A 23,411-nucleotide genomic window follows, 5' to 3' on the forward strand; every position below is an offset into this window, starting at 1 on the left:
ATGAAGAAGGAGGAGGAGGAGGGAAGAAGAAGATGATGGAGGAGAAGAAGGAGAAGTAGTTCCCATTCATGGAGGGGCAGACTCTGAAAGCACACGGCGTGGCCACAAATCCAACTTTGCCACCGACTCTGTTACGGTATGCCAATTACGCGACTTCCTACACCTGTGTCTCCCCATCTATAAATGAGAGAAATACCTGTGGGAGACACTATTACCTGTCCTCTGAGCCTTCCGCACTCAGCAGGTGTTACCTGGACACACACCCATAGTGAAGACGCCACTTCCCGGCCTCCTTTGAAGCTAGGTGTGGGCAGGTGAGCACCTTCTGGCCTGTAGGATTTACTTGGGAGGGTCTGCATATCTCCCTTGGGAGAAAACTGACCTGCACTCTTTTCCTCTCATCATTCCCACTCATTCCTCCATCCCGCTGCCCCTCGGTCGACACCACCCTCATTCATTCACCACACTCAGGAAGCTGCTGCACCCTCCAGGTGGTGGACGGGGGCCTGGGGTCCGCAACTCGAGACTGCGTAGACCATCCACCTCTAGGTGTCACTCGTGAGATGGACAAGGGAACCCCCTTGTCCCCCGAGGTACATCACTGTTCCTTTGTGTTTTCCTGTTACAGACGAACCTGACACTAATGTAATCAAAACCCCTTTAAATTACAAGGATTAGAAGAGGTATCAGATGCAAAGTGTGCAGTAGGAACGTCTGATAGAAGTGGATAAGGAAGAGACGCCAAGGTGTACGGTTATCGAGTATGTTTTCAAAACACAGACAATGGCCACAGGAGAAAAAGGTGACGCATTTCAAGAATAAAAGATGAACAGAGGGCAGAGTATGTTATCACGTACAACACAGTTTTGCATAGAAGATGCAAAGATAACAAACACTTGTTAAATAGGACGTGCCTTGGTTAGCACTGCAATGTCCCTGTAGCAAACAGCGGGTCCCAGAGCACACCACCGCAAATCAGGAGGAAGCTCCAACATCAGCAGGCATCCTGACAGAACAGGCCTAGGCCCTGTGTCGAAGAGAGGAGATGTGCCAAGCAGTGTAGACAATCGATAAAATGGTAGAACCCAGTATGCAGGCTGAAAAGGGCAGAAGACAGAACATCTGGTAAGATGAGAATAAGGGACATTCTGAGCTTCGATCGAAGAAGGTGTCTGAGCATCCAAAACTCTGTCTTTTTTGGTATTTCAGAAAGAAAACCTAATTTTGATTCATTCTGTCTCTATAAGGGAGTAACTTTTCATTTCTTCATTGAAGATTTTACTTTTAAGTAACGTCTACACCCAACGTGGGGCTCAAACTCACAACCCCAAGATCAAGAGTTGCAAGCTCTACCGCCTGAGCCAGCCAGGCGCCCCAATGTTGTCACAAATTAACCAAAGTCACGGCTGACACTTTTTTCATCCATGATATTAATGAAATCTTAGGTCAGGCATATGAAAGCTTTAGTAGAAAAATGGATGTCTCTTTTAAAGATTTTATTTTTAAGTCATCGCTACACCCAATGTGGGGCTTGAACTCACGACCCCGAGATCAAGAGTCACATGCTTCACCGACTGAGCCAGCCAGGTGCCCCTGGATGTCTATTTTAAAAACTGCCTAATACTGTCTAATATAAGAGAATACCAAGAGCTGTATGAAAATATATGTTTAATGGACTACATTGAAGAAAACGAAAAATCCATTTACGAGTTTTTTTTTTTCCCCCCCATTAAAGGAAATGAACAGCCGGGAAGTGCAGCCCGCTCCTGAGAGTGTGAGCCCTAATGAGATAAAATAAATGAAATAGACGTCTCACAGTTTCAGGGAAGCCTCCTCCATCCTTGTACATCACTTGCTCTCCCCAGGTTGCTATAGTGGATCCCGTTGTGTTGTGGGACACCATCGGGCCCATACAGCCACACCTGTGCGTAGGCGTGCTGTCCCTTCCACTGGGCTCAGAAGGCACAAACAGCAATGCGTGCGTGAATGCCTGCGAAGGCTGAGCTCACGGGCTGCGGCATTTGGTGCAGGGATTCACACACCAAAAGGAAAGCCTGAGACCTAACGTATATCCCTCCAGTGGTTGCGGTCTATCCACCTGCCACACGAGTCACAGCAGAGGGCAAGAGCCGTCCTTCTCAAGGTCAGCTGAAGGACGAGCACATCCTCAGCAGGCCCTCGCTGCAAAATGCCACAGCCCATGTCACCACAGTGTCAGCCCTTGATATTTTATTTCTGACCCTTTAGATCCCACGTCCGACCATCAGACAGGGAAAGGCTTCCGGCGGAATGAGTCACGAAGACGAAAGCCAACCACAGCCCTGCTACCCTGGGTAACCGTCAACCCATGAAGACATAAGCAGCTATAAGTAGGATATTCCCTCTTCTTAGGTGTAATTTAGAGGCAAAATTAATTTGTTAACTGTGTGGAAAATTTAGATGGTCCACAAAGCAAGCATTTTTCTTTCCTTAACAACGGCCATGCTGTCTTGATTTTAAACCTTACTTATCTCTTGCATAGGCACGGGAAACAGAAAGGAGTGAAAGAAATCTGCATATTCATTACAGAAATTCTAATAATAAACAAGATTACATAACTGAAAAAGAATAAACCTTCCTCATCCCCTATTTTGGAAAGTAGGCCCCTTTTAAAATGTTGGATATGAACACATTTCTTAGTATACGTGCTGCCGAAGCAAGTACTATGAACACATTTCTTGAGAAGGAATTCTATTATCCTACAGCATTTTGTCCTGATTTTTTTTAAAGATTTTTTTTTTTAATCATAGGTAAAAGTTCCCAGAAAACCTGAACTGAAAATGTAGCTGGATTTGTGAGGCCCTGTGGGTTCAGCATCAGGATAACCACATCCCGTGGATTTCTGTGTGACCAGCTCTGCTGGGGGCTTTCACACATTCACGTGAACATTTATTTTATATGCTACAGTCACAAGCTTGAAAATCGGTAACAGAATCCTAGAGCCAAGTAGGTACCTGCTTTCTAAGATAAATCTTATCCATAAAATCAATTTGTCATTATGCCGAATTTTTAATAGCGCTGATTCATATGCCCAAACTTAAAGCCAAGACTTATAATGCACATCGAACACTCCGTTTTAACTCAAAATTCCTATTTTAATGCAAGAAAACTTATGCATGTTCTAATAATGTGTTTGGGAGTTCTTTTCACAATGTAATGGGAGTGATGATACTCACTCATGATTAAATTATGTCATTCAACTTGCTGAGACAACTAAATTATAAAATTATTATAATCATGGAATTATTAAATTACAGAGAAGACGTCGTATATAGCAGTTAAAAGGGATTCATGTTTCAAAAGGGTGGAAACAAAATTGTAGCTCCAAGTGTTTGGAAAATAAGTACTTAATAAGTCCAGAATACTCCGGGCTCCAACTAATCAGGACAAATGGTAATTGGACCTTAACATTTGCGGTCAGGTCTAATGTGCCGGTACCAATGACCTGCTGGTAAGCCAGCTCTCTCTGAGGGAGGAACAAAGCCCGGATTTGCTGTGTCCGCTGATTCCCGTGGGGTAAATATGCCCAGCATGGACTGCCTTGAAGTTAGCAACGGTTTGACGGCACATGGGAAAGATTCTCCACCAAGCGGGACCCAGCTCCAACACACCCCTACCTGCGACTAAATTCTGATCCTAAATTTTCTTTTTTCTTTTTTTAAGATTTTACTTATGTATTTGAGAGAGAGAGCAAGAGAGAGAGCGTGAGCGGGGGGGGGGGGGGCGGAGAGTAGAGGGAGAAGGAGATTCCCCGCTGAGCAGAGAGCCTGAGGTAGGACTCGATCCCAGCACTCTGGGATCATGACCTGAGCCAAAGGCAGACGCTTAACCAACTGAGCCACCTAGGCACCCCTGTTTTCTTTTCTTTCCTTTTCTTCCCCTGTTTTCTTTTCTAATAACATATTGTGAGCTCAGGCAGCAACCCTCTTATCTTTAAGACTTATGGACAGTGTCCCAACACCGAGTAGAGCGATGACCGGCAATCTCCTCCCAAAGTAGATCTGTGATGATCTCAGCCGACCTACCCAACCAGTACTACCCAAGTCCATACAGATGAGAGTCACACTTCCCCCACGCACCTCTGCATTCCCAGCATTTGACACTGGCGGCCGTGCATCATGGTCTAGAGTGTAAGAGCCGCCCGGCAGGGCATTTGGTCTGTTTTGCCCACTGACAGACACTCATCCTAGCACGGAAGGTGCCCCATAGCAGGTGCTCAAAAATATTTGTAGAATAAATAAATAGATGCAGTACTGGATAGACACCCCCAAAGCCATGGGAGATCGTGGACAAACGCCGTTACCGAGTTTCAGATATAACGTCAAAGCCAAGTAAGAGATGGGTCATAAAAACCATGGTGTGTCATGACTCCTTAGCTGGACGGATGCCTCCAGCACTGAAATACCGCCCTGTCTCCTTTCCTGTTGCCGGTTCAAGGCAGCAGATGTTCAAGAATTGCACAGGAGGAAATGTTACTTGGGTGTGTCTGAGAAGCAAATTTTAGCCCAGCTGCCTGTCACAGTCTGGGTCTTGTTTTTCTCATGTACTCTTATTTTCTGTCTCTCTCTGTCCCTTTTGTCTTTCCTCCTTCACAGAGTGTGTTTCTCTAGCCCCTGATCCAATATGTTCCTTCTGGCTTTTCCGACTGGGGGTCATGGAGGGGGGGTGCTGGCTTTACAGAAATGCAGTTCTGTGAGGTTCAGGACATGCTATCGCATTTCTTCAATCAGCCAAGAGTCACAGAAACTTCATCCTGTGCATGTACGGCTCCATGTAAACACAAGCGGGAAGGAGGACACCTCCAATTCATTGGAAGACTCACACCTGACTGTGTCGATTAATCTGAACAAGAAACCGTGTCCCTGCGGATGTTTGGAATTACAGACACACTGACGAGATCAGTATAAAGAACGCTTCCTGGTCTAGAACCCTAAACTCATGGTTCTCTCATATTTGTCTTCTGGGAAACATTGCAAGGAAGCCAGCCGGGTTTAAAGTAGAAACTCTGAAGGGTAAACCTACTGCGATTTCTGTGGCTAATGGAAGGGTTGTGATTTTCCACTTTAAACAGAATGGTGAGGCTGCTCTTGAAACAAGCCCTTGGCGAACTGGCTGGGTGCGCAGGGTGGGGAGTGGGAGGTGTGGAAAACCAGCATGAACGTCATCCTGAGTTCAACAGTGAGCCCTCAGGTGGGAGGTCCGGCAGAGTGTAGCCTCCCGAAGCAGGACCCAAAAGCACAGCACAGAAAAAGGGGAGTTTTCTTCCACCTCTGAAGATGAGACGGGAAGTCCCTCCCCAACATCTACCTGCCGCACATACAAGCTGGCAGGAACCCGTTTTCCACACACCCCCATGTCTCTTCGCGATCTGAACATCACTACGATTCTAAGTTTAAAGACACGGGGAAAAAAATATCTAAAGCCTATCCCTGCACCGAGGATTATTGCTCGGTTGCATTTGCTCCTTTATGCCTGAGACAGATACAACCCCAAACTGGTATCGGAAGACCCAAACACCATCCCGATTCCGGTGGAGTGCATGGTGCAAAGAACGCCCAGTCTGGGATGTACGAGGACCTCGAGGCATTTGAACTGAACGTGAAAGGTCTGAATCTGGCTCAGGCCCCACCATGGCTGAGTCTTTGGAGAGAAAGTCACAGAAACATCTAAATGCCATTCTGCTTCACAGCACAAAGCTCCAGGAGGGCACAAAGTGCTAGAGAGCAGGCACAGGGGTGGTGTTTCAAGGGGGCACTGGACGGCGGGTGCTGCTAAGCTGCTAAGCATTCCCCAAAAGGCAAGAGAAGGAATGTCCTTCCAGGCAGAGGATGCACAAACACAAGTTGTGTGCCCCCTAAAGTGGAACGTTGGTTTGGCTCCAAGTCACAGCGAGAAGGGACTTGTGCTATGGGCTTGAAGCTGGGCAGCCAGCCAGCAGGCCATGAATGATGGGGACCACTGTGCCCTGGCTGCAACCTGGGGCTTCCTCTGCCTAGGAGGCAGAACCACTCACAAGTCAGGGTCAGGGTCCGCTGACGTCGTGCCTGGACTGTGGCAAGACCAGAAGGAACAAGACAAGACAGGAGGAGGAGCTCGAAGCGAAGCACCGTGACATGCGGACACATCCCCCAGCCTTCACAGAGCAAAGCGCTCTTGCCATCTCATCTCCTTGCACGGCCCCGATGGCGGATGTGCTAGAAGAGTGGAAAGGTCTGTTTTACTCACTGTTCCGAGGGCGCCAGCGCACAGCGTTTAAGTAGAAGTTGCAGTAATGGAAGAGAAACTCATGGTCGGAGAGTTGGGTCTTCCCTTGAAGCAGTGGCATGAGGTCACGTCCATCGATGATTCTGTAGGACAAATCAGACAGGCATCAGCTGGGGAACGGCCGCATCGTCTTCGCGCTAAATTGCCCCAACCTTTGACTTGTCCTTCCAGCAAATGAGAGCATGAGAGAGTCACTTAGTTATAATCCAGCAACCAACACAAAGAACACTCATTGACCCCTGTCGGGCACCCTATGCAACTTCCTGAGGCCAATTCTGCTCTTGCATGAACTCATTTAATCCTGCACCATGAGCTGGGACCATTATCATCCTGTGGTGATGAGTTGAGGAGACATCAATCAGAAAGCATACATGACTTACCCGAGGTCATGGGACTGGGACCAGCCCATGGGATGCAAACCCAGCTGATCATTGGGTATCAGTGCTCTCTACGGCTCTCCCTGCTGCTCATCCTAAACCCAACTTCTGCCTTTTGCCTTGGCACAGAGGAAGCTTCACTCACAAAGTACATAGCTCCATGGAAAATAAGAACATCTAACAATTTAGGTGACAAAGAGGTAATACAGAGCACGGGCACAACTTGGATTGGATAGATGTCCGTGGAAGCACACATCTAAATCGGAATGAACTAATTTGTGAATAGATACTAATGACGATGACACTAAACACCCTCTGGATGCACTGTTCCCAGATGCAAATATCTCTTCCAGGCCTGCATGTGTAAGTAGACCAAGGGGAAATTTCCAGACTGCAAACATTTGGTAATATCCAATTGGTTATGAGCAAAAGCAGATTATTTGGCATTTAAAGAAAGGAAAAACGTACATTAAGAGCCACTAGACCAACAGAAGCCATTGATACCATCAGGCCCCATCATTAAAACTACAGACACAGAGTGACTTTGAAGGAGTCAGAGGGTCTCACCTGAGGATTATCTTCCTCTGATTAAAAACACGCCATCTCTATCATCCCTTATTATGAGGAATTTAGAAACTGGAAGGCAGAGTTGGCTATATAATTTGGGTTAGCATTCTTGAGAGGCCCCGCATCCCTTGAGCTTTGTGTGTGGTTTATTTTGGTGTCCCTAAAACCCCCGTCCTAAAATTACAGCCCTGTTGCTTAGCACTTCTCCAGCCCCCACCCTTGTTATTAATCACGAGCGCCGCAGAAGCCTACGGACTGAAAATATTCTATTATTGTGAGCTAAAAATAAGAACAAAAGGCAGACTTGGCCCCCTTCCCAAGCCCCTGCTTCCGTTCGCCATGACAGGAGGAGAAGGAAGCAAGGTAGAGAGACACTTCTGTTGAGAAACGGTACACTCTCTGAAATACTCTTTCTACCCCGAAATGGCAGTCATTGTGCTTTGGTCCTTTCAAATCCCTTTCGAGAAAGACTCAGTCTGTACTAATATGTAACCCTGAATACGGTGGAAAGAAAGGAAGTGGTGCACTAGAGTGAGCAGGTGTAAGTGTCTGAAGAGAAGCCCCAAGCAGTGAAAAATGACCCAGAGGACGGGACAGAGGGATGCAAAATGCCCCAACCCCCCCACTCCCGGGACCTCTACCTCATGTGGAGAGCAGGCCTTTCCAGGACCATTCGGGATGGAGAACCCATCTTCATTCCCAGGACACAACCGCTACCTCTATCTCCTTGTTCTTTGGATGTAGACCTAGAGCTCATTTTTTTTTTTTTTTTTTTTTAATATCCGACACCTAATGTGCTCATATTGTTAGAAGCGGGCAGTAAATCACACGGCCATGGAGAGCCACCATTGAAGAGAGCTACAGAAATATGACCCGTCAAAAGCGGCTCGTTTCTGCCATGAAAAATGGAAAGGGACCCTACTCGCGCTCAACTTTTAAATGGTGTCTAAGCCATCAAAACACTTGGGACTGTTTTAAATCACGTGTGTGAGTCACAGTTAGCCGTGGCCATAAGCCGGAGACAGCACATGACCCCTGACGTTGCCCGTATAGAAATGTTCCCATAACGTCACAGCCTGGGGCGCCGGGGCCGAGGTTCTCTCAAAGTGACAGGAAGCCAATTCCACGCTCCTCGGACGTGATGTTGAATTTGGAGAGTGAGGTAGGAATATTCCCCATGGGCTCCTGTCCCACAACACGGTCATGGTTTCAATCATTCCTTTCCAAGCACTGTGCATTTCAGAATGTCAGGTCAAATTAAATACCGCGGGGACGACCTTCACATCACTGCAGAGAGCATGTTTTGGGAATGTTCCTTGGGCTACAGTGACCCTCATTCCCCCGTGAATGTGCTGGCCTCTCTCTTAGCTCCGAACCAGTGAATCGTCCGCCCGAATGTCCTTGCCTCTGCCTGGCCGGCTCTCAGAAGGATTTGGGGATCATACAACTAGAGAAAGCTTTGGGGGTGAGAGGACAGAGAAGAGGCAGTTTTGGGGGACAAAGAGGTTAATTTGGGGCACAATGTTTATGAGCTACCTCTGTGATATTCAAAATAAAGTGATTTCATCAAGGTAGAAAGTTTATCTTCCATAAACTAAGGAAAATCCCAAGTAAACAGAAAGATATTTTCATAAAGGAAACCCCAAGTAACCAGAGAGTTATAACCTAAAAAACGCCTCCCTTTGTACACATTAAACTCACTGCCTAACTTGAACATAAAGGTCAACCATAAGCGGTGGCGCATACATGAAGAGTTTCACCTTTTATTCTGCAAAATGCAGAAGAATTAGTTTTATTTGTAGGACTCTACTGAAATACTCCCCTACAGCTATCGGGCAGCAAAATTAAATGGGAGAATGAAGTCACTCCCCTTGTCTTCGTTACACAAAACCGGTATCAAGCATTCAAGCGCTGATTTCCTTTTTTAACTTGGAAAAAAAAGTCACATTTTAATTTTATTTTCTTTATGAGAGATGAGACCTAAGTATTTCACCTTTTGTAAAGTGTGATTTTCAAGGATGCTGGCACCCCCCCTTTTCTTCCCGCTCAGCTGAACCATCTCTGGCCAGAATTTGGATGGTTTCCAATGGTTTAACCAATTAGGGCATGTTGCAATTCTTCATCACCAACATCTGTGAACGAGGAGCATCGTCATAGGCTTCCTCTGACAATATTCTATCTGCTTGCAAAGATGTGACTGATGGTAAGGTTTTTCATTTTCGGGAATTAATACATTTCATTATACATTCTTCTTATGTACATCCATGTTGCATATGTTTAATATCACACACACCAAAAAAGGGTTGCCCTCCCTTTATTTCCAGAATTAGCTCATTTGGAGACACAGGGGGAACAATTTTTTCTGAACACACCTGGGGTAATGGCCACCAAAATTCTTTTGATAAACTGTGCCGCTGAATGCAAATGGATCAGTGAAGTATGCGTGAAGGAAAAATTCACGCCGGAGAGGAATCTCATGCGGGCACGGCACGGGGTCGAATGAAAGAATTATTCTCACAGTAGCACTGAGACTCTGCCGAGCAAGTATCTCTTATGTGTATCCCCGTAGCCCTGCTCTCTTGACCGAAGCAGAAACCCTGCATGGAAGGGCTTCTCATCCTTCGTCGAGCTCTGATTGGTCAGGAAGGTCACCCACCAGACTCAAAATGGTTCTTGAGAATGACAAGGTTGTACCTGAAGGCTAGGGGTCTTTTGAATAGAAATCCTCCTGACCCCACAAAACACACAGAAAGATGTGAGGGCACCTCATTAAGTCCTCGTCACACAGCTTGGGGTTCGACCCTTCCAATGAGTTTATTCTCCTGAGAAATGGAAATTTAATACTGCTCATGCAAGAAATCAGGGAAGCTGACCTCCACCAACCTTTGTGGGGGAGAGTTAAGGTTATCTTCTAAAGAATAGATGTTGTGAATCACTTATAGATGGACATACATACGGGGATATTGTCCAGATGCTTTCACTGAAAAGTTCTGATGACGTTAATGCATCAGAACAATATTTTCCATAAAAGAGCAATAGTGAGCCTGAGAGCAGAACCTGTCAACCCCAGCACTACTAATGTATTTGGCTGAATTATTCTTCGTTGTGGGAAGCTGTCTTGAGCTTTGTAGGATGTTAAGCAGCATCCCTGGCATCTGGATGCCAGTAACACTGAGTTAAGACAGTCAAAAATATCTCCAAGGCATGGTCCATGGGCCCTGGGAGAAAGTCACCCCAGTCACCCCAGTGAGAATCACCAAGTTAGATGTTCCCAGTCTCGAGGGCAGGTATATGAGGATGTTTCCTGGACCCGGTTGGTAACACGATTTAAATCAGACATTATGTGACTAACTCTATTTCCACGAAGGGTGTGGACAACGCAGAGTTCTGTTTCCTTCTCTGTGCGGTCTCCAGGATGATGGTGGCATTCTCTGGGGCCTTACAGCTCCACCCAGAGACAGCATCGTTGCACTGAGCTGGGTCAACACGCATCAGTGAGATCCATGAAAAGCGTCTTCCATATTGCAAAGGCAGTTCTTACCAATGTCTTGGCTCCCACATGAAATATTTTGGGCCTGCTGAAGAGGGAGGCTGCTTCTTTCTTCAGTGGGCACATACAATGAAAACAGACTGACCTCCATGAGCCTCAGATTGGCATGGGCAGGAGGCCAGAGCCACAAGATCTCCCTCAGCGGATTTTCCTGTTCGCCTCTGACCTTTCCCTTCCCTTGTCTTTCCCCAATTGCATCGAAGCCCATTTAAAGATACCGTGAAGGCAAAGGCAGTGCTGATTTTAAGATTATGAGCCATGAGAGAAAAAGGTCATTAATGAAATGGCCTGAACACTCTGTGTGCACTACTTAAGGAGACACCAAGTCTTACTCCAAGGGTAAGAACAAGGGCCCGTGAGTAGATGAGACGGGGCGTGAGATTTCTGGCTTCACATAAGGTAACACTTTTTATGACTTCTTGCTGTCATGTTTTCTGTCGGTCATTGAGGTAGCAAAGGACTAGTTTGAGTAGAGTAAGTCCTAAAAGTGCCCTTCAGGCCTCCCCCTTTAGGATTCTATGATCCCAGATGATCGCTGACTGTGGAAGAAGAAAGAACTGCGCTGATGGACTTCTTCCCTCTCAATGTGGTGGGAAACCCGACAATGGCCACCATTCACGCGCTTACATGCTCTCCTGCTCTCAGTCTTCCCAGGGAGGCTGCAAGGTCAGTGCCGTGACTGAAGCCACGTTCCAGATGAGGAATCAAGGCCCACGAAGTGAAACACAGACCCAGCAGGGAAGCCAAGATCAGAACCCAAGCAGGATCCCTGCTCTTAGGCACAGTACCAGATGCTCTCAGAGTGTGGCCCAGAGAACCACAGGCACCCCCAAGACCCTTCCATGCGGCTCACACAGCCAACACTGTTTTCATGAGAATACCAAATGCTCTCTGCCTTCTGAGCTATGGCTCCTGCAGGAGCGCATGGCGCGTTCTTCCAGTGGATTCACAGCAGGTGATGACATCATCACTGTCCACGGATGCAAGGTGCGCTTGGGCACTTGTGCGTGTTCAGAATTTTTTCAGGTTTAAGGTCTCCTATGATAAACGTTGACAGACATAAGCCACATATACAAAAGGTGTTTGGGTTCCTCAATGACGGAAGAAGTACATGGGTGTTGAGACCGCAAGGTTTGCGAAGGGCTGAGCTGTCCAATGTTGCCTGGTCTCTAGCGTGTGTGTGTGTGTGTGTGTGTGTGTGTGTGTGTGTGTGCGTGCGTGTGTGCGCGCGCGTGTGTGTGCGCGCGCGTGTGTGCGTGTGTGCGTGTGTGTGTGCGCGCGCGTGTGTGTGTGCGCGCGCGCGCGTGTGTGTGTGTGCGTGTGTGTGCGTGTGCGTGTGTGCGTGTGCGTGTGTGTGTGCGCGTGTGTGTGCGTGTGTGTGTGTGTGTGTGTGTGTGTGTGTTGGGGGCGGGGAAGATACAACTACAGAACAAACTTCAAAACAATAAGGAAACGATAAACGATAAAACAAGCTTAAAAGCAATGAGAAATGAGCAAACCTATCCCGGACTGAGCGCTGGCTGAGCTGCGCTCACCTCTCTATTTCCTGTTTCCTCTTCGTTCAGCTGGCAGCTGAATTGAAACGAGATTTGCAGCCCCGCCTGCCATGACATTAGCCTGGCCTGCCACCAAACTAATGAAAACAATTAATCAGCATGCTTCACTTAAAACTCTTCAGATTGGTAATAACAGGAAGAAACCATTGGCAATGTCGTATGAAGTTGTATTTAAATTCAAGAGAAAGACGTTTCATTTAGAACTTGCTAAATGAAGACATGCTGGGAGGGAGGGCCGTTAACGGGGGAACCTGTTGCCTTTCTTGGTGCCGCAGCAAAGAGCAGCTGAGTGGGACCCCGAGCGAAGGCAGGGGAGCCAAACATGGTGGGTCAAAGAGGTGGCTGCCCACCTGCCCCGTGACAGGCCCGTGGAAGGCACAGCCAGGAGAGACAGGATCAGCAGGATGTTGAAAGTCAAAGACTCATGAGAGCCAACACAGACACCGCACCTTGCCGCTGACTTCCCACTGGGAGAACGGGATTGACGGCGTTTCTGCGTCGGCGGCCCCATCAGCGAGCCCCCTAACTGGACGTGGATGACAAGTCCACCTGGAGATAACAGTGCCGTCACGCAGGCAAACCAGGACACACTCGCCCCTGTGAGATCTGAACGACACAATGCCAAGTGCGTCTGAGTCACAGTACCTGTCCTCGGGCAATGGCGATCCTGCGAGGTTGACCACCGTAGGAAATATGTCCATGTTGCTCGTTGGCTCATCAATCTCTAGCCCAGCCTTTATCACCCCTGGCCACCGAAGAATGCCTGGAATCCGGATACCTCCTTCCCAGTTGTTTGCTTTCCCCCCTGGAAGACCAAAAAAAGAGGCAACAGGGAGACGTACGTCTTTTCAAAGCTTGGCTTAAGGCTCATTTCAGTGGACTCTTCCATGTTCAGCATGGGGCGGGTGATTTGGAAGAGCCAAGTTCTCTAATTATATGGATTCAATGAAAATTTTGTTAGCAATACAGCATACACGGTGGCGAAAAAAAAATACGACGTGGTCCCTACTATGCACCACACAGGCCAGCATCACCTAGTGGTCACGAGCTATGACTGTCATCGGGGAAACTCAGCTCTCGGAGTAAGAGAGGACTCAAGTCAATGACTACGGAGTCACAAAGCTGAAATTCCATCTCTACTTTTGCCAGTGGTCGTAGGCAAACCAATAGTACCCCAAAATGCCCATGTCTACATCCTCAAAACCTGGGGATGTGGTCTCTTTCATGGCCAAAGTGCTTAGGATCCTGGATTATCTGAGTGGGTCCAGCGTGATCACAAGGGTCCTGATAAGAGGAGGAGGGAAGCAGGAGACTCAGAATCAGGTCAGAGAGAGAGGCTGGCTGATGCTATGCAGCGGGCCCTGAAGATGGAGGAAGCTGCCCCACACCAAGGAATACAGCTGCCTCTAGATGCTGGAAAAGGCACGGAAACACCTTCTCCCCTGGAGCCTTCGCAAAGGCACACAGCTGTGCCAACACCTTGATTTTTAGCGCAGGTGGACCCATTTTTGGACACCTGCACTCCGGATCTATAAACTAATCAATCTGTGCTGTTTTGAGCAACGAAATTTGCGATAATTTTCAGGGCAGCCACAAGAAAAGAAAACGCCAGCTCTGCAGCTCAGGCATCCGTGCCTCACATCCCCAACACATTCGGTTGAGCGTTAGGTAGAATTATCGCAAATGCCACGTCCAGTGTCTAGAACAGAAGTGGAGCAGCACCCGACATGGCCGTTTTCATCAATGCTAGTACTTTACTAGCAGGACAGCTCTTACCATTTCGTTGAGGGAATGAGCTTTGTCCATACGAGGTCACTTGACTCTAAGCACATAGAGCAGGACAGGGGTTTGGGGAGAGCATGGTGTGGTCAGCCGAGCTCCAGTGGGAGTGGCCCTGCAGAGAGGCTGCTCTCCAAGGCCTGCCACGGATACGCCTGGAGGGACACAGGCAGCGGCTCCCCAGCACAGGGCTCAGGGAGCCAAGGGCCGGGTCTCCCCCCACCCCCCGGCGATGCAGGAAGCCCACACAGATAGAGGTAAAACCAGATGCATGGTTTCCCGGAAAGTCCTTCCCCACAGCTTTCAAATGCACTGCGCACAGCTGAACACCACAGGAATAATAACCACGGGATGTCAGGCTGGAAACAAGGGAGAGAATGGACGTTCAGCTCCTTGAAAATAGCTTTTCAGACTTTAGAAAAAAGAACGAAAGAGTGAAGTGAAGAAAGTTGAAGGACAACGCAGATGCATAGCAAGGAGAGAAAGCATGAATACCATGCATGGTTAACAAAGGATGCAAATGCCATCGAAACTTAAAAAATGGATTGCCGGAGACAGAGGTTCAAGGGATCTTGAAGCAAAGCTTCACTTCGTCATGACGGTTTTTGATGACGGTACAGTGAATTCTGACCACTGCTGAATGAACTGTAGCTCACGATTACAGCCTGAACTCCTCTTATAAACAAGATCTTCAAACTTCAGGCACTAAATGTTTTGTACGCACAGACATCAGGGAAAATTCACACATAAATTCATATTATAGTCTGCAGTTTCTAGAACGGCCTCCACGAGAAGTTAAAAGTATCGCACTAAATCTTTTCAACATGATCTTAAGGTAATTATCTGACAAATACTGTTACTCTTGCATCACAGATTATCACATCAAAGAATAGGGACGTTCAAACACTTTGCCATAATTTATTCAAGTTGTCAATAGCTGACTGAGCTACAGGAGGAATCACAACCTGTGAATTACTCTGATTATCCTTCTGGGAGATCGAGCACATAGAACTTTCACCTCCTTATTCGTATAGTAGAGATCAGGCTCATGGCATTTCACCTGCTTATCCTTCTACTCGATCAAACTCAGAATGTGCACCTGTTTACCCTTCTACCAGATCGAGATAATGGGATTTTCACCTGCTTATCCACACTCACAGAATTTAAACTTGCTTATCCTTCTATTAGACCAAGCTCATAGACTTTCATCTATGTATCCTTCTACTAGATCAAGCTTACAGAATCTAAACTTGCTTATCCATCTACTAGATCAAGCCCGTAGACTTCCATCTGTTTGTTCTTCCAGGTCAATCTCACAGATTATGCACATGCAAATCCTTCTACTAGATGAACCTCGTAATATTTTCAGCTGCTTGTCCTACTGGCTCAGACTCACAGATTTTTTTCATCTGTTTATCCTTCTGTAAGATTTAGCTCACAGGATATGCACATGCCTTTTACCACATGAACCTCATAAAATTTTCACCTATTATTCTACTAGTTGAAGCTCATGGAATTTTTAAAAAATCTATTCTACTAGATCAAACTCATAGACTTAACTCTTATTCTTCTTCGAGTTCAAACTCATAGAATGTGTACCCGCTATCCTTCTTGATAAACCTCATAGGGTTTTCATTTGTTTTTCCATCTGTGGGATCAAGCTCGGAGAATTTTCATGTGTTTATTCTTCAACGAGATGAATACATACATGACTATCCTTCTAGATGAACCTCATATGATTTTCAGATGTTTATCCTTCTTTGGGATCAAGCTGATAGAATATGCACATGACTGTCCTACTACTAGATCAAGTTCGTAGAACTTCACTTAATTTAAGAACACCAAAGGAAGTTTGCTACATAACATAAAGATCTTGTTTAATGGCTACAGTATATATTTATTGCCCCACTGGTTAACATAAAATAAAGCAGAAGGTAGACCAAAATACCACAATAATGAAAAAGAATCCTTTAAAAATGTATCATCTAGGTGCAATGTGGCGTTGCAGATTGGATCCTGAAACGAAAAAGCACATCAGTGGAAAATGTATAGTTCAGTTAAAGGTGATGTTCCAATGTTAATTTCTTGACAGATAACAGTGGTTATGTAGAAGGTTAATGCTGGAGGAAGCTGGGTACAGGGAAAGCAGTAACTATCTTTAATATTTGTAATTCTGTCAATCTATACTGATTCCAAAGTAAAAACCATACTAAATACACAGAGATGAAATATGTGTGTGTTCCCCAGTTGATTAAATACTTGCATTCTCTAGATGACATCAGGGAAAACGATATGAATTACTTCACGGGTTTTATATGTACTGTTTTTTAAAAATGTTTTAAAGATTTTATTTATTTGAGAAAAGAGAGAAAGTGGTGGAGAGCGGCAGAGGGAGAGGGACAAGCAGACTCCAGGCTGAGTGGAGAGCCCGACATGGAGCTTGATTCCACGACCCCGAGACCACGACCTGAGCCAGTGTCATTCGCTTAATTGACTGAGCCACCCAGGTGCCCTATATGTGCTGTTTCTAATGGCTCAATTTAACTGATCACGTACTACGTGATATGGACTATGATATGCATTTCATTCACTAAATCCTACATCTACCTCACAAGGGCACTACTATGATTCCCCATCTATAGAAGCAAAATCTGATGGCCTAGAATATGCATTTCATCTCATTAAATCATTACACCTACCCCACGGTGGTGCTACCTTCACTGTCCAATCTACAGGTGGGGGCCATCTATACCCACACCTGAGGGGGATGAGCAAAATTACGTACCAAAGGTCACTGATCTAGCGAGCTAGAGCGCAGATACAAAGCTTTGTTCAACACCAAAGTCTGTGAATTTGCACAATTCCTCAATACAATTTCACCTCTGGTGCAAGAGAGAGCTGGTGCTGGCCTGCCTGTAAAATGTTGGAAGAGGGCCACAGGTGGGCTGGATTTAGAAACTCAGGAAGACAACTCTGAACCACAGGCTTAAGAAAAACTGGGACACTGAGCACATTCTTTTATGTTCCCCAGAGTCAACAGATGTATTATTCTTTAAGGAAAAAGACAATGTCCAAGGACGGTTTCCCGGGTCTCCCCAGGTTAAGGCAAAGGGACAACTAGCTCCAAATCCACATGTGAGCGGGCCTGAGACGTGCCAAACTTCCCATGCCTTGGCTAGAGCTTCCATGTCTTAGAATATAGCACTGCCATGAACATGGGGCACAGATGTCTCTTCAAAATTCTGACTTCATTTCCTTTGAATATGTACTCAGAACTGGAATTGCAGGATCATAGTCTCTTGAGGAACCTCCATCCTGTTTTCCACAGTGGCTGAACCACTTTGCATCCCCACCAAGAGTGCACGAGGGTCCCCTGTTCTCCACATCCTCACTGACACTTATCTTTTGTCACAACACGCAAGATATGGAAACAAATGCCCATGAACAGATGGATGCATAAAGAAAATGTGGAATTATGTAGACACACACACAGTGGAATTGCAGGCGTAGGCAAGAAGGAAGTCCTGCCACTGGGAACGACATGGGTGAACCTGGAGAGCATTATGCTCAGTAAAAGACACCAGACACAGAACGACGAATACCGCGTGATCTCACGTACACGAGGAACGGAGACTAGTCAAACTCAGGGAAGCAGACAGTAGACCGGCCACCAGCAGGGGATTGGGGAATTGGGGGGATACTGGTCAAAGGTACAAAGTTTCAGTCATGCAAGATGAGTCAGTTCTGGGATCGAAGGTGCAACAAGAAACTACAGTTAACCATACCGCATCGTGTCATTGTAGACATGACACGCGCTGAGACAGCAGATCTCAAGTGTTCTCACTACAACAACAACAACAACAACAAAAAGAAGACAAAAATGGTAACTCTGTGAAGTATCAGCTAAGTTAAATAACTTGATTGTGGTGATCATTTCACAATGCATACACAACCCCAATTTTGAATTGTGTATCTTAACTACGTACAATTTTTATTAGTTTTAAAAAGCTGAAAAAATCAGCAATGGAAATACTTGCTTTTATTTTGTAAATATGACTCAATCTCGTCATAAGAAAACTGAATGGTTTTTCCATCTCTCTTACCATTTCTATAAATGCCTATCCACTTACATAGGCGTGAGCACATGCGCGCGCACACACACAATGTAGACGGTGCCATAGAAATCCAGAGGCTCATCCAAGGTACACATCTATCATGAATCCAACATCAGGGATCTGTTCTGCTCTAGGAAATCTGCTGAGGTCCCAGAGCTCCGGGTGATGGAAGAGAAGTCTCTGAGATGTGTAACCACTTTGAAAACAAAACAAAACAAAACTCCTCGAGCGACCCTCGAGAGCTCACACCCTGCCAGAGATTCAAGATCCCCTAGAGAGTTCCAAGCCACGAGTAGCCCCCTGGCGGAAAGAGTTCTATGTGGGTGCAGAGAAGGGGCTTACCTGTGCTGAAGTGCAATGCTCAGAGCACCCTCAAGGAGGACACAGGATTTCCTTGGGATCCAGTGTGGTGCAGCCCCCAAACCCAGCCGTCCACTAAGCACTTGCATGTAGGGGGTGGCAGGACCAGGTACAGTGTCATGCTCAGCTACTTTTCGGAAGACAAACCATCATACTCAGGACGAACTATTACACCTTGTATGAAAATACGAACCCACTGTGTATAACCTAAATCTCTCATCTTACAGTTCTGAATTTATCTTCAGAAACTAGAGAAACATATCAATAAACAGAATCTCACCCAATTTTCTAAAGCTGTAAAAGGAGTGTTTTTTTTTTTTTACAACAGCAATGGTAAAAAAAATATATATATATATATATATATATTTAAAAATTTTTTAACAGATGATAAACACATCCGTGCACACTCTCCCCAGGGAACAGCATGTTTGATAAAGTATGATCACACATTTCCAGGCATGTGTTCATGAGCAAATATCCTTACTTGTCAGATGGTGTAGCTTTGAGTCTCATTCCTCCTGCCGTGCTCCCTGGAAAGGGCTATGTGCAAAATGCACCCGCCGGGCTTAAAAAGGACAGTACACACTTCTGCTCTCCCCGTAACTGCTACGGTTGTCCCCGAATGAAGTTCACAGGAGCTCGAATGCTGAGCTCCATTCATTTGGCAAGTATTTACTAAGCAATGACTTACAACGACCAGGAATAATGATGGAGTGCCCCATGTTCCAGGAACGATTCAGGCTCCTTGCAGATATTAACTCGTTCCTTCCCTACCGCCCTCTGCAAGGTAGGTACCCCCTTCCACAGCTGGCAAATCTCTGGCCAACATGACATGGCAAGCAAGCGATAGAACCAACTAGAGCTCCAAAATCGGGGCTACTGAACCCTAGCTTTTCCTGATTCTCAGAATCCCACAGGGAACACAAAACTGCATGAACAAGGATCTCACCCCACAGAAACTCCAAGTCTCCGAGGACAGCTCACATGACCCCACAGATCCCTCTGACTGGGAGTCAACAGCACGGGGCGGGGGGGTCCCTAGGAACGCCCACCCTGACTCAACAGAGTCTTGATTTAAGTCGTGAAGGAGAATTAAGTGCAGGAAAGTTGGAGGCAGCTTACGGGAGAAACGAAGAAAAACCGGATAAGAAATCTGGATTTTTATTTTTTCTTTTTCTGAAAATGTGTGAGCAGAGAAAAGAAGCAAGGTCTAAATTTAAAATCTGGTCAAGTAATTGTCAAAGTCGCATGCCTCTCATCTAGATGGTACTTTGCCATGATGGGAAGTCACAAAAGTGTGATGGCTGAGGCTCGTCAGTCTCTCCAGGCAAGTGCAGAGAAAATTCTACCATTTACTACAAGACTCTTGTCAGGAACAGCTGCTTCCGAACCAGGCTTCAATTTTTGTCCTTTCTAATGCTGCCACCCGGCAGGTCAAATCACTTTCAGTGGCAAGAGTATATGACAGCCATTCTAATGCTTGATCAGGGTGCAGAGTTTTATGAAATACTCTCTTGGCCATTTTTCTCCTCTTGGGCATCTCCATGTCTGCATAACATGGTTTCCCTGGATTGATGCAAACCACAAAGGGCGCAATTTGCATTCAATGCTTTCTCACCCAAGATGCTGTGTTTTACTCTTTCCTTGATTTATTCATGCCAGGCAGGAGATAGGATAGAATAATGATCTGCGTTCTATCAACCTATTCTGATGGCAAAATAAAGAGCAACAGTCTCCTGATGTCAGTGCTCAAAGAGGGGTAAAACTTTGGAAAACACCCTTAAAATGAATTGACACAGTTTGAAAAGAGTTAACTCCTTAAGGAACATGACCTCAAACTGCTAACTCGTCCGTGTAGGGGTTGGTCAACATAATTGCTTTCCCAACACTCATCCTCTGCTGTCACATTTTGAGACATCACATCAAGGAATGAGTGGGGCTGTGTTTCAATAAAACTTTGTTTACAAAATCAGGCATTGGGCTCCATTTGTGGATCCCTAACACCACAGTTGCCTAAGCCCCGCCCTGAGTTACTGCATTTAGATTGTGCGGTCAGGTGAGTGCAGCAACCAAACCTTAGTCCACGATATTAAATCCTATAGTATTGAGTGGAAATGTCAGTGAGGCTTCTACTAACAGTGCATTTCTTCACTCAGCTGAGCACCTTCTTATTATCTCCTGCGAGTCGAAAAACTAAAGCACGTATCTTGGCCGAGAACGTAAAGCGAACCACGTCCTGGGTCTGATCCGCCTCTGCCACGTCACACCTTGGTTGAGCTAAGTCTCACTTTAGTGCCACAGGAAACAGCTTGTCCCATCTTGCCTTCCGGAAAGTTCTGTGTCTGGATGTCTGCTCTGCCAAACCCCAAACGATTCTACACATCCTTGACAACATGATGCCCCTCCTATGGAATTAAGCCCCCTACGACCACCACTGCAGGCGACGTTTTCCTACTGTCCACTTCCCTCGTATGTTTCCAGTTCCTTGTTCATGGGATGCCTGACAATCACGACAATCAATTCTGTGCACATCTCATCATCCCAGGAGGACCACAAGCGCTTGAAAACAAACTGTCTAATTCAGCACTTAACCAGCTGATGGTCCACAGCATCATCCTTTCCAAATCATAGTGGCCAATCTATTTCTTGAATGAATGAAATAATGGCTGAATCAGTGAACAGTATGGCTGGGGGGGGGGGAAGACTCCCCTGTAGATGAGTGTGATGAGAAATTCTTATTTCCAACATTCTGTTTGTCCGTTAACATTGCTAGGACTTTTCACTTCCCTCATCAACTGCATTCCAAAAGTTCTCTCCTCCAGAGTCTTACCAAACTCAGAAGAGAGCCTCACCTTGCATGTCATCCAGGAAGAGGAGCTCATTACCACGAAATACCCCAACTCCCCGCCCGCCCAGAGCTCAGTTTATATACCGCTACCATATCCTTCCCACTGTCCTGCGCTTTGCCGCCACGCAACCTCAGCCTCCCTCCGCACAGCCCACACTAGACCACCTCACTTGCATCTGCTCCGGCTCAAAAGTGAGTAAATCAAACACCCATCCTCCAACCACAAACCTTGCCCCCTGATACGGATTCTGCAGCCATGGGCCCAAACTGCAGAATTTAACCTTGTGGTATCACGGCCAGACATTCTACCAAATGAAAACAGTTCAGTGAAATCCTTCTGTCACGGCACTAAGATGTTGATCATTCGGCAGGTCTCTTCTCTGCTTAAGTGGACAGCCCCAGTCGTTCAAAATGGCACGGCAGTGTTCGGGGTGCTTGCTAACCTTATCCTATGTATGTGGTCATGACTATTGGCTCCGATCGAGTAATACACCACTGTCCATCATATTCTTGCCCAAACACCGACCCCTGTATAAACTCTGACTTGAGTTGGCATCTCCCCAGTAAGACACCAGCCGTCAACGAAAAACGTTATCTGTTCCCCATAAATCTCGGATCTTCACAGCAACTGGAGCTTCTCAGCGACGCCTTGTACGTCAGCCCTCTATGGAAGTTTACCCCGGATCATCACATATGCTCCAACCTTTCCCATATGACCAAGTCCTGCTTCGAACAGCCTCCCTCCCTGCACGGAAAATTTCTTAAAAGAACGTGAGAATTTTTTTCCCCTTTCCCCACCCTTCCATCCGTCCAGCCTCTGTCCCCCCACCTCTCCACTAAAAATACACTTGTGAGCATCATGTGGGGAATCAATGAAACGGACCTGTGTCGTCATCATACTGGCCATTTTAGCACCACTCACCATTCATGCTTTTCCCTGAATCTTCTCTTCCCCTAATTTTCTTCTTATTTCCCAAATCACTCTGTCAACATTGCCTTTATGATATCATCATTGTGCACCTCACCTTTTAGGTAAGAGTGCCTCAGGGCGTGGTCCCTGACTCTCTTCTTACACCAAACAATCTCATACACCTCCCCACCTGCCAACCAAATATAGCTCTCTGCCCATGAGTCTCAATTCATCAAGAGACTGTCCCTCTATCTACACAACCATGTAAGCCAAAGACACAAGACACATCATGGATGTCTTTCCTTGTCTCCAATCAACAACCAAACAGCAGTGGATTTACCAAGGTCGTCCAGTCCCGTCTTCATCTACTCGACCGATGTACCCTTCGAACCCAAGCTCAAGAATTCTTTTTCCATGTATGTATTCAGTCAGAAGTGAGGCACTGTTGTACGTCCCGTGGATACAGAAGTGAGTAAAACAACACATATGCCGTCACAGATCTTGTATTCTCATGGATGACAGTGATGCCTTGCGTGTACTGAGTACGTGCGCCAACACTTTGCGTGCACTGACTTGTTAATCCTCACAAAAGTTCTTCATGATATTCCTCTAATAACAACCATATTATTCCAGCTCTAAAGATGAGGGACTGGATACACAGTCATTCCTCAGTTTATTATTTGCATGCCTCTACCCTTTCCTTGTACTGGATTTGGGCGATAGTCTTCACACACAATTTTAACTACTACCCGAATGGCAACAGTTATTTTTAACACATTCCTGTCGGACATACTAACTTGGATGTGGGGTATCTTCATGAGCCACATCACCTGACACTCCTGGTTTAGTCTTCCATCTCTAGCAACGCCAAGCTACTTTTCTGCTCACCGTAAGCATCTCACTCCCGCCTAGAATGAATTCCTCACTTTTCCTCTCCTTGCCAGCACATAAAAACATCAGCCTGCAAAAGGTCATCTCTCCCTGGGAGGCTCTCGGAAGTCCAGGTTGGGCTGACTACCTCTAAACGTCCGTTCCTAAGAGTTCCC

At 46.3% G+C, this 23,411-nt stretch overlaps 1 protein-coding gene across 1 annotated transcript in view; it reads right to left on the minus strand.

The window, feature by feature from the left end:
• The window catches only part of STS (steroid sulfatase), a 159,417-nt gene that overhangs the window by 7,564 nt on the left and 128,442 nt on the right, over positions 1 to 23,411 (minus strand). Inside the window, exons 9-10 of the mRNA XM_028114963.2 lie at positions 12,999 to 13,158; positions 6,265 to 6,386 (exon numbers count right to left, since the gene is read on the minus strand). Coding sequence (XP_027970764.1) covers positions 6,265 to 6,386; positions 12,999 to 13,158 — 282 coding nt within the window. The remainder of the gene's footprint in view (positions 1 to 6,264; positions 6,387 to 12,998; positions 13,159 to 23,411) is intronic.

This window comes from Eumetopias jubatus, unplaced genomic scaffold (assembly GCF_037043125.1).
Source record: "Eumetopias jubatus isolate StellerSeaLion01/CBP00866 unplaced genomic scaffold, mEumJub1_p1.0 scaffold_11, whole genome shotgun sequence".
NCBI lineage: Eukaryota > Metazoa > Chordata > Mammalia > Carnivora > Otariidae > Eumetopias > Eumetopias jubatus.